Source organism: Accipiter gentilis, chromosome 27 (genome assembly GCF_929443795.1).
Source record: "Accipiter gentilis chromosome 27, bAccGen1.1, whole genome shotgun sequence".
Taxonomy (NCBI): domain Eukaryota; kingdom Metazoa; phylum Chordata; class Aves; order Accipitriformes; family Accipitridae; genus Astur; species Astur gentilis.
In genome coordinates, this window is record NC_064906.1 from 13,221,188 (window position 1) to 13,233,087 (window position 11,900).

At 37.3% G+C, this 11,900-nt stretch overlaps 1 protein-coding gene across 3 annotated transcripts in view; it reads left to right on the plus strand.

Moving 5' to 3' along the window:
* ELP2 (elongator acetyltransferase complex subunit 2) overlaps positions 1 to 8,136 on the plus strand; it is a 39,439-nt gene extending 31,303 nt beyond the window's left edge. The window contains exons 16-21 of one of the 3 annotated variants that reach the window (XM_049830279.1): positions 2,876 to 2,948; positions 3,382 to 3,568; positions 5,200 to 5,321; positions 5,820 to 5,962; positions 6,498 to 6,611; positions 7,642 to 8,136. In XM_049830279.1, coding sequence (XP_049686236.1) covers positions 2,876 to 2,948; positions 3,382 to 3,568; positions 5,200 to 5,321; positions 5,820 to 5,962; positions 6,498 to 6,611; positions 7,642 to 7,798 — 796 coding nt within the window. In that variant the 3' untranslated portion in view covers positions 7,799 to 8,136. The remainder of the gene's footprint in view (positions 1 to 2,875; positions 2,949 to 3,381; positions 3,569 to 5,199; positions 5,322 to 5,819; positions 5,963 to 6,497; positions 6,612 to 7,641) is intronic. The other 2 variants (XM_049830278.1, XM_049830280.1) reach the window with 2 other exon arrangements.
* The last annotated feature ends 3,764 nt before the right edge of the window (positions 8,137 to 11,900 follow it).

Here is an 11,900-nt window from a genome sequence, read left to right on the forward strand (position 1 = left end):
AGGAATGTTGAGCCTTTGCTGATGATTACAGCTACCTTTATACATTACCAGTTTTGTGACTTCAGGTGGGGTGACAGGAAATAAAAAACTTAGGGAAAACAGTTTGCAGGTTGCTTTTATTTGACCAAGTGGGAGGTTTTGTGGGAGCTCATCTTTACCTTCAACTGGGCAGTTAATCTTCTTTGTATGCTTTTAAGCTCTTTCACTGTGTTTGTACTCAAAAGTGCTTCTGAGAGGGAAGCTGGTGGGTATTAGACCGTATCTACACGTTTTGTAATTTCCAACTGTTACATTAAATGCTTCTCTTGTGCTTGCTATAGCCACTAATGCACCCACTCACGTAAGTGGTTTGATGAGGGCTCTTTAAGCAGTGAAAAGGAGCCAAGGCCAAAATTTTTCTTCATTTGCCTTTGACATTTCTCAAAGTCTAGCGAGACATTAATCTTTGATATTCTGCTACAGGAATACTGCCTATCTGCTTTTATATCCCACATTCATTAAAATAACTGCATTTTATGATGGTCTTCAGGTGACTTATCTGAGCAATTTTTCCTGTTTTTAGAGACACTGCTAATGATAGGTCTTCTTTTATGCAAGGGCAACAAGATGTAAAGCATTCATAGACTTTCATATTTTTTTCTGAGGATAATCTTGAAAGAAGTAACATGAAATCGCATAATGTAGATTTCAAGTTGCCATAGCAGCAGAAAAACAGTGTGAGGGGCTGACTAGCTAAAAATAGCTTGTTTGTCACTGACATTTGTGTATTCCCAGCTCTAACTCAACACCGAATTTTGAAGGATTAGTGTTGGGTTTTGAAAAGTGTTTGCTTGAGTAGATTTTAGTACGAAGAACTTGCTGAATTTTTTACATAATCTAACAACTTTAAAATAAAAATATGCTAAATCCTGCGAGAGTATGCTAATCTTTATCTTCTTGGAAAATTACCATAGAGAGTTCATATGCAGCAGGCAGAGATTAAAGCTTAAGTGTTGACATAAATATATAAGTTTATATGTATGTACATTTCATGTAATACACTTGGAAGTCTTGAGAGCTCCTTTTTGACACTAGAAAATTACTGTAATCATTTGTTTGGACACTTTGAAAGTCCAGCCAGTTTACTTGTGCATAGAAAACTGCTATGAATTGTACATTGCTAAGGCAAAATCACTTGTGGCTTCTCTCCATTGTGAACCTTTTTTTGGTGGTGTACTACACAATGAGGGGGTTGGATTGCATGTATAGGGGCAGGGGAAGGGGTTGTGCTGGAGCCTCTGTACTTGCAAGGCTCATACACTCTTGTAAACAGCATCTCCTATTGCCACTAACTTTATTCTCTTTACTGGAGACTGCACTGGGCTCTACAGGCTGTCGGTCTGACCTACGATAGTCCTGCTCATGTGGCTTTGCAAAAGACAGTATTTTAGGTTTTATTTTAATTTAAAGAGAAAGATTACATTTTATTGCTTCTGTTTGGCAAGAACAAAGTTGCATGCGGAAGCTGAAAATGTTTCTGTCAAGTGCTTTTCAATACTACAGTTAGGAGATAAAACCAAAGTAACTGAGGACTTGTTTCACAAGCTGTTCCACACGTTATTTTTCCTGCATGGAATTTCACGAAATTTATACTTTTCATGAAATAAATACTTTTCAGTTTTAGAAACTTGACTTTCAATGGTTTTCACTAAAAAATAGTCTCCAGAAATGTGCTGTAAAAGTAAGCATTATGATAAAACTTCTGCTGGTGGCAGAGTAAGGGGAAGACACGCAATAATACCTTCATCATTATAAGGTACAATCAAATTTGCAAATTAACATTCCAATTAAGTGCAGCCACCAGTCCCTCTCCCCCCTGAAGGTCCAGGCACAGTTACTCTTCACAAAAAGGCAGTGCATCCCCAATCTTCAGACATGAGTGTGGGTGTTTGCCTATGGAATATGCCCAGCAGCGACTCTTCTGGACTCCATTCAACAGATACAGACAGTAATTTGTCATTTAAACAGATGGCTGTTTTGGCTGCAAGTGAAATCCCATGAACATCAATCCCATATAACAACTTCTTTGCAACACTGCTGACCAAAGGAGTTTATTAAAAGAGCTGCCCATCTCTTCAGAGCTAGGAATCAAAGGACCCCCCCCCCCCCCATAATTGGTATTGAGTTGATATTTGTCCACTGTTTATAGATTCCATCTCCAATTTTATCCTACCTCTAGTCTGTTTTGTGACTGATTTTAATTTGTGTTTAGCCTGTGTGGCATTTCTGCTTATTAGTTAAATCCCAGTCCAGAAATGTGAGCTTGAATTCCAGCAGAACTTGTGCAAAGACTGATTAAAAATGTATTTCTGGAGGAAGATAGAAGTTTTGGGTTTTTTTACAGTGTTGTTTTCCTTTTCCAACATGATTCTTGTCCTCTAGTTCAGAAGTCTTCTTTTGGTATTTCACAGAACAGGCATCCTTTGGCTGGGTGTTTAGCGTATATCTTTGGTGATCTTCAAAATATGTGGCTTCTGATTTTTATCGGTAGTGTTAAAATTGCTTTACAAGAAAATAAGAATACATTAAATCCTACTTTAGTCTGCTTTGTTAATCATTATTGTAGCTTCTGCAGTGCTGATGTTTTAGGACTATGGAATGGGCTGGAGACATTGTTCTGTAGTCAGTTTCTCAATGTGAAAAAATTTATGCAGATGTTTATATTGAATGCTGAACATTATTAGGAATTATTTGGGATGTAGTACTGAAACAGTGGTGGGAAGTTCTTGGCAGTTGCCTTTCACTTTTGCAAAGGGATTTAAATCAATGTAAGAACCTTGATACATACTGCAAAAATGACTGTGTTGTGTTAAATATCTTTTCACATTCATTTCAGATATGGACATGGATATGAAATTTTTTGTGTTGCTTGCAATAATTCAAACACTGTAATTGCCTCAGCATGTAAGGTAAGAAAAGATTCTAGCACCATCTAGTGAAAAGTGCCACCAGATTTCTAGGGTTGACAGCAGGAGTCAGAATTCAGTTTGGGCTAAATTCTGTTCTTTCACTTAAATGTGAAAAAGATTTTGTATAGATGACAGTTGCCTTGCAAAGGTGAGAGTGAATGCAGATAAGCTATTATTAGTAAATTACATATGATTCATTTGAAGATATTAATAAGATAAATTCTAACAAATACAGGTATAAAACATTTTCTCACTGATATATTGTCAGCGTTAGTAGAAATTAGTAGTGAAACAATCTTGAAACTTCCCAGAGGAAAGCTGATTCTAACTTGATTACAAGCCTTAAAACAAGCCCCCTAACTTCTTAGTATTTTGAAATGTGTGATTTTTATATTTGCTTTCATTCTCACTGATATGTTGCTCATTAATACAGGCTTCAAAAAAAGAACATGCAGCAATTATTTTGTGGAGCGCTACTTCTTGGAAGAAATTGCAGAGTTTGTCATTTCACAATCTAACTGTTACTCAGCTGGCATTTTCTCCTAATGACAAATTTTTATTAGCTGTTTCTAGAGACAGGAATTGGTCACTGTGGAGGAAACAAGACTCATCAGAGTCAGGTAAGATATGTAAAGTGGATATACACATTTGAAGACTTTGTGGTTTGTTCAATATTTTTGGCTTCAAAACATTTGAAAGAGAATTGGTGAAATATTTTAATGGCCATTTTCCTTACAGCATTTAAGAATTAAGAGTGTTGTAGGCTCCTGTGGCTTTAGGAAATGCAATTAATGGTGTATAGGAAAGCTAGAAAGGTAATTAAAAAGTGGAGAAGAATATAAGCAGGCCTTAAATGCTGTTTGATTGATGGATGTAATGAAGTCTGCTATTTGTCCTCCTGCCTTCTGCTTGTGATTGTATGTTTCAGATTTACTGAAATCAAGTATACATGCTGGAATGTAATGCCTGAACATCAAATTGGTATTCTGTCAAAGAAAACCTTCATCTCAGTGATCTGTGCAGGGCAGGGCTGGAAGGTTCCTTGCTATTACCCGTGTCCTGCATAGAGCTGCCTTGTCCCTGTTTGCAGGGCATGACACTTTGAGACTCTTGACAGGATTAATCTCTATCTTTGGTGTGGCTTTCTGATAATCCTACACAATTGATTAATTGGACTAGGACTGGCTCTGTCTGGAAAAAGAGCTGATAGTAAAGATTCCGTTGACTTTCTCATTAAGACTTTGAGCCTTACAAAATCATGAGGAGATTGCTATTGAATCCTTTAATGGATTCCTAGGACAGATGCTTGTGCTGAAAACATTTATCGTTGCACTGTTGGCTTAATAGCACATAAACACTACTATAGTAGTTTTCCTAGAGACTTGGCAGTGAGTTTTGGCCCCTTCAGACAGTATCCAGTTGTATCCTGGCTTGAGATTTCTGTTCTATTCAGACTTCTATTCTAAAGGTTGGCATATTGTCCACAGTAGTTACACAATGTTTCAGGATAAGGAGTATGAATTCTCATAGGAAGTAGGCGAAATCCTCTTTTCATCTGTTCATCAATAACTTTTCTGTCTACAAAGAACATCATTATCAGTATAAAGCAAAACTGCTGGTATTGGCATCCCAAGAAAGCGGTTATTCAAAGTCTACGCTCCAAAATGACAGCCTTTTCTACTTAGGCAAAGCATTCCCATTTACTGATCTGCTGATCAGATTTATTGCCTGATTGTATGCATATTGAAATGGCAGCCTGTCTCTTTGGGAACAGATTTAATCTTTACGATTAGATTATTACAATTTGAGCTCTTGGGGCTTTACTGGTAAATAGGAACTGTAGTGAAGTTATTTGGGATATGTGTACACATGGTAAATGTTGCATTATACTAAAACTTTTGAATTCAGTGTTCTTATGGAAAATTTGTATAGAAAAGAACCTGAAGGTCTTGTATTTGGACTAAAATTCTTCTGAAACAGATATGTGTGCAACAGATCAAACTGTTCCTACTGTTTTACTGCTGTAAGGGCTGACTAATACAGTCTTGAGCAGTTGCTAATTATCATTGTGATAAGTGTTGGAAAAAAAAAAAATTTATGTGGAGCTAAGTATTCCCAGTTGCCTTAAAGATGAGTGGAATAAAGTCCAAGTATTCCTGCAGTTCTTACATAGAGTTAAGTAAGGGTGACAATTACTTTTAATATGTTAAGTGGTGGAAGCAAGGGTTTTCCTCCCTATGTTTTATTCCAGGACCAGTCTTCAGTTGCTGTGCATACACAGACAAAAATACAGCTGTTCACAGTCGAATCATTTGGTCTTGTGATTGGACACCAGACAGCAAGTATTTTATTACTGGCAGTCGGGACAAAAAGGTATTTAATATAAAAGTAATTTTAAAAGCCCAGAACTATTTTAAATGTATTTTAGATTAGCAAATGCTGTATTCTAATGAGCCCATATTCTATAAATACACAAAAAGCTTATTGTGTGTATTACCAGAGAAATCAGTGAGACTTTCATATGCCAAATAAAGTGCTTGAATATGTATGTACAATGCTGTGGTCTGCCAGTTGGACTTTCTCCCTTTTTTCATACAGTAAGACAAGCATATGTCATATAACTCTTACGGGTCTCAAAGTTTTTCTTTAACTTTCATAACAGAATGTTTTTGTTGTCAGTATCTTTAATGAAATCAGACAGACTGTCTAAAAAGTTGAATCTTTGTAGATAGACATTGTTTACTATTTTCGGGGTCATCCACTTTGTTCTGTGCCCTGGAAGTATTTTAACTAAGTTATTCCTTATTTTTTTGTAAATGCATTTACAAAAAGATTAAAGTGAAAATTCCTAGATGATTCTCTTTCTTACAGGTCATTATCTGGGGCCAGTGCAATTTATCTGTAACCACTGAAGGGAGTATGTTGGATTCAATCAAGCCTTGTTCAACGGTACTGGATGCCGGGGATTCTGTTACTGCTGTTAGTATCAGCCATGTGCTTACTCCTGATGGAAGGTATTGCTGTTTTTCTGTAATGCCATTTTGTGTTTAATTTGAAATTAGTATTTTTTCCCCTTTAGTGAGTTCTCTGTGGCTAAACAGCTCCTAAAATCTACCTGTCAAATATTTTGACCATTCTTTGACTGAACGACCTCTACTTTTTCTTTCTTAGCCTTCTTTTCAGGTGTATGGTGACTTCTCCAAATAGTGTAACAAGAAAAAAAAAGGGGTGGGTGGGGTGAGTGTCATGAACACACCTGAAACATTCATTCTTCCAACAATATTGACTGATCTGATGTTGTAATAACCTCCTCATTTTTTTCCTAACCAAATATATTTTGCAGGTTTCTGCTGTGCTCATTTTTTATGAAGAAGCTTTGATTTAAATTGTGATTTTATTTTTTTTTCATGGAAAAGTAAATATTGATTTGAAGGGCAAGACGCAACACAGTGTCTGAGTGCTAGTTCTTCCTAGCTTGCATTATTGCCGGCTTCACTGACCTGCCTACTGTAATCTCTTTCAGAACTAATGCGGTTATTCTCTTGATAGATATATTGTTGCAGTAGGCTTAGAGAATGGGAAGATTATCTTGTACACATGGAAGCAGAGTGGGCAAGAACCAGCACTAGCTGATTGGACTATGTGTGTTGAGATGGATAACAGGTATGTCTTTTGAAGTAAGTTAGGAGCAAGGAAATACTATTCTTGAGGAGTTCTGTTCTTATAGTATAAAATTACATGAAACTGCTTTATTTGTTTGTGAAAAATTATTATCCTTTTAGGAAAAAGTTGATCCCTGAAAGTCTGAAGATGTTTTTGAGCAAAACCTAGAAATAAAAATATTGGTTATTTAGATTTCTTAAAAAAAACCAGCAAACCCCAACAATAACCAAGGGGGGGGGGGGGGTGTTAAACCCCCAAATGCTATGCAAATGCTTTGAGAAGTAGTACTCTTTGTTGGCCCAACAAAAAAAAACCCAACAAAAACAAACACCACCACCCCACCCCCCCCCCCCAAAAAAAAAAAGCGCTTTATAAGCTGTATTACCTTTAGCCATAAAATAAGATGATAGAAAACACTGAAGAGTGGGGGAAAAAAAATCACTGTCTGTATATATTCAGCAAAACTTTCTGGAGTGGATGACAGCAAGCTTTTGAGAGCAGCTTCTAGCAGAAACCAAAGGAATGATAAGCTATATGTGGTGCTGCTGTGGTGACAGCTAGAGAAACTCTCTGTAGAGAGACTTTGAATGTTTTACTTGAATCACTCTCATAGATTCTTCTTTCACATACTGGCATTGCTAGTACCAGAAATGAAAGTTGATGGTGACTTTGGCCTGTGTGTTCTTGAAGTGAATTGGAAAGAGACACCAGATAACAGGAAATCGCAGGCTAAAAGCCAGAAACCTGTCATATCTCAGTAATTGAGATGGTAGACCTGCAGCTTAATGTGGTAAAACTTGAAATCAATAGCTGTATAAATTATTGATGAGTGAGAGGATAAAATGTCGTTAGTGGTAATGGCCCTACATATTTTAAGAACTTAATACCTGCTGGTTGTCACAAGTCAGTTTTTCCTCAGTTGGTAGCGTTAACAGAAGAGTACTAATTATATAAATGTTGATGCTTACACTCACATGCCCAACTGTGTTTGACATTTTGCAGTTAATGTATGGCTTTCTTTTCGTTGCAGCCAAAGTCATGCTCTTGCTGTGAAACGTTTATGTTGGAGACATCATGCAGGCAGAGCTGGACATAATGATCAGAACAGCAGTGAGTGGTTGCAGCTTGCAAGTTGTGGAGCTGATCACTGTGTTAAGATATTCAATGTCAACAGATTTGCTCTTTAGCAAAGAGAGCAGGCCTGTCTGTGCAAAACAGATTCACAACATTTTATTTCAGCTTTTAGCCATTTTGATTGTTGATTTTTCTGTTTTCTGCTATGGAAAGTGAAACATCTGACATGTAACTTAATAAAGCAACTTTTGTGGTAGTTTGAAATGTCAAATATTTTTCTAATTCTGCAGTTCCAGGAGTATGAAGTATTTTACATGTTTTGGTTGGTGGATATCGTGAACTGAGGTACGGGAGGTGGGGTAGGTCGTGGGAGAAGGATAATGAGACAGCTTTGTTCCCTGTGACTCCAAGGGTAGGTGGGAATCTGCCAGTACTTGGGTTCTTCTGGGCTTGGGATTGCAAGTGGAGTACTGAATTTTTTTGAATGCCTTATTACTATTAAACTTAACTGTCAGTTGGCCCGCCACTGCTTTCTCTGATTGCCTTCTGAATGTATATTGCAGCCCTGGTCCGAGTCTTAGACCGCCTCACTTTAGAAGGAGTAGTTTGTGTTTTCACGCTTGGACAGGCCTGCTTGGTTTTATTCCTTTCTTCTGCTGTGCAGAGTGCTGGGCTCATGCTTCTTGGTCATTTAGGGCTTAAAGCCTAACTCACAGACCCCTTATATCTTCTGGTGTCTCCTCTGTGTACCTGTGAGCCCTCTCTGAGCAGAGTCCTATAGAAGAGCCACCGCTTACTCTGCTTGAGGGCTATCCTCTGCAGTTTGGGCTGGAAAAGCTTAGAGGTATCACTAGGCAGGAGCTAAAAGGTGGCAGCCGTTCCTTACACGGCCTTTGGACTCTTCCTGACTTTTGTGTGCTCCTTATCTATTCTGGTGAAAGCAGGTTAACTTTCTTGTCCAATAGTGTTGTAATTTAAATAGAATGGTAATAGATGGTGAGTACTTCAGAAAGAAGCCTTTACCTCAGCAGGTGTTTGTCTAATTCCAAAGTCTAATTTAGAAATCAGTTAAACGTTGGGAATGAAATTATTTTTGGTTCAGAACCGCTTGCTACCCAAACTGGTAGTGCAGAAGTAGTTGGAATTGTGTTTAACTTTTTACTGTGTTGCATCATTAGATGAAGAGTACAGTTCTTTCAGAGTGGGCCAAACTCTTTTCAGAATAATTAGGGTTTATGTTTTAAAGGGTTTTATATTTTAGTTCTGTTTTCAGCATTAAAAAAAATCATTCTTTAAAATGACTTAGGGGAATGAAAACCTGACTTCTTAACAAAGATGCTTTGCTACATTTTACTTGTGGTACCCAGTGCTTTCCTTACATGTGCGCTTTAAACATTTGAGTAGTGTATTTTAGTTGTCCGGGAATTTTTAAACAGCCATAGACTGTGTCCTGGCAAAAGAAAGACATAACTTGTCACTCATGAGGTTTCAAAAAGCTGCCAAAAGTGGCACTTTATTCTATGTCACAATTCTAATTTGGTATCCCACCTACAAGTTGATGATAATACTGGATAACTGTACTGGTGGTACAATTAGTGTTTGTACGTCTTGCCATGCAGCCACTCTTGTGCATAGGCAAAAGTGAAATGTCATATTAGTTGTCCCTCTCTTTTCTTTTATGAAATGCTGTCATTAAACAAGCATCAGCTGTTACATGTTTTAGTAATCCATTCCATTACCCCGGGGACTTTTGTGACTCAATTGCAGTGAAGAATATACCTCATTGTTCCAACTTGAAATACATCAGATTAATCTGTTGATCTCCCAAGTCTAAATTGTTGTAATAGACACTTTTAACTTTCAATTAAGTTAGAGGTTGTCAAGAGACACCTTGACACGTTTAATATTTTTTTATTTATGACGTTAACTTTGTTCATGTGTCACTTTGCTATGCATTTAGTGTGCGTGACTTTTACGTACACCTTTATCTTCTCAGTGAATCCACTAAAGTCTTCTCAGACCAGCTTGTAAGTCAGCATCGGGGTAACAGTCAGATACTGATTTCATTATCTCAACTAATATCAGGAAATTATTTGGATCAATGTAAGTGTGATACCAAGGAAAAATCAGTGTACTTATAGCTGTCATTTTGGGTGTAGTATTGACTGCCTAATAAAGAACAGAGTTCTTTAAACAGCAAAATAGTGCCCTATAACGTTATTATAAGAGTCCCTAGAAAATTTGTTTTCTCTTTTGTTTGGTTTCTTTGTTTTAGAAAATGGAGAAAAGCAAGCATTTGCCAGATATTTACTATATTCATTCTACTTCATTATTCTTGTTTTATTGGTTCATAAATACTGCTGGAATTAAGTGCTGCCTTGCTATATTTCCTTTTTGTTTTTTTCCCCAAAACTGTCTTAATTAGGTTTTTATTTGAAAGAATCTACTGTTGGTTTTGTCCACTGAATGTCTATCACCTTCATTTTCTTCCATGTGCTTTTCTTTTGTATGTATTTACTCAGAGACACTTTATTTAATTCATTAAAAATAGTGCATACATTCATGTACTATTTCATAAATTAAAAAAACCTTAAAAATTATGGCTTCAGCCATATTTACGTGACTGAGCTGACCATAGTCCTGTTTACCTAGCAAGATGTCTAACTGCTATAAGTATCCATTTTTATTTTTACATTTTTCTTCTGTGCTTCCCTGGTGCTCTGTAATTGCTGTTCTCTCTTGTGAAGTGCCATGCCTCTTTCCATTCCTAGCCATCCTTTCCCCCATCCCCCCCCTAAAGATGTGACTATTTTTAATGGCCTCACTTAAATGAAAACTAATTGCACTCAGATGTATTTTGGAAGATGGAGTTAGCCTCTATACTTTGCAAGTTGCTTGTATCACCCTCTTTATAGCAGATAGTTCAATGTCATAGAATAAAAGCAAAGGTGAGGTAAGGATAATCTTACTTATTTCTTCCCTTTTATCTTCAAGACTATCAAATAAGCCCTGCCAACTCCAATCTTAGGAAGCCCAAACTTTTCAGGACACAGCCTCTGATACTGCATTTGTTTTCCCTAAACAATGCGACACACAATCATGTCCAGTGGTCAGGGGTAAAAACTTGCTGTCGGGAATCATGATGATCCCAGCTTTACACTACCCTGTCCTGCCAGTCCTAAGGTAATGTGTAAGGACAGCATTCAAGTGATGAAAACCCAGAGGCAAATGGTAGACATCAAAATGCACCTACCTGTAGCAGCCTAATGCTCTGCATGAATTTTCTAACTCCAGTAGTATTACATATTTCTGAGTTTCTGTCTTCATTTCTGTTACCAGTCTGGATGAGGGCAGCGTGCTTATTTTAAACCTCTGCGATCTAGCAGGATACAAAGCTGATGCAGCATCCCCTTTAAACTGAGGCTCTCCGTAGCGCTATTTACACTTCACTCTCTGGGTTTTTTTAACCAACCTTTGTATCCAAAATGCACAGAACTGGGTCTCTGCAGGTTTAGAGAGCTAAGCTGCTTAGCGCCTCTGCAGCCCTCAAGTGCTACTTTCTGAAGTACCGTGGGCTGATTGACATATGCGCTCGTGTACCTTACCACTAAATAATAGTGTGTATTTAATTGACTGTTGCCATAAGCACTGACACAGATGAGGCCTTGTTTCCCACAGATTTGGGCCCTTTGCAGATTGCGAGTTTTCATTACTTTTCCTGTGATTACAGCTTTTATGTGTGGATTTTCGTCTCCAGCATGTGAGCTCAAGGTGCAGCTTCTTGTCTAGACACTGATGGAATTTTTTTCTTCTATTTCAAGCCTATAAAATCTGTGGCTTTTTACCTTTGAACATTCTACCTTTCAGACAGACGTGGGTTGAAATGATCCAGTTGATTAAAATAACACGTAAGGATGTGTGCCCAGGTATGTAAACCGAGAGACAAAATTGGTGTACTCTTAAGACACCAGGGTAAAAAACCCAATTTACAAATATGTAACTAAAGCTCTGACAAAATGCCAACACTCACCTCATATTTTGCCCTTATGCATTTAATGCTTTAATTGTCTTTTTTTTTTTTTTAAATTATGGTCTTTACCAATAGGTGTAAAGCTTGCGTGGTACCAAAAGAAAAACAATACAGAACATCCATCTTTAAAACCAGTTTATTTTTTTGCCCATATGGTTGCTATTGGAAAATATCACAATAGTAGT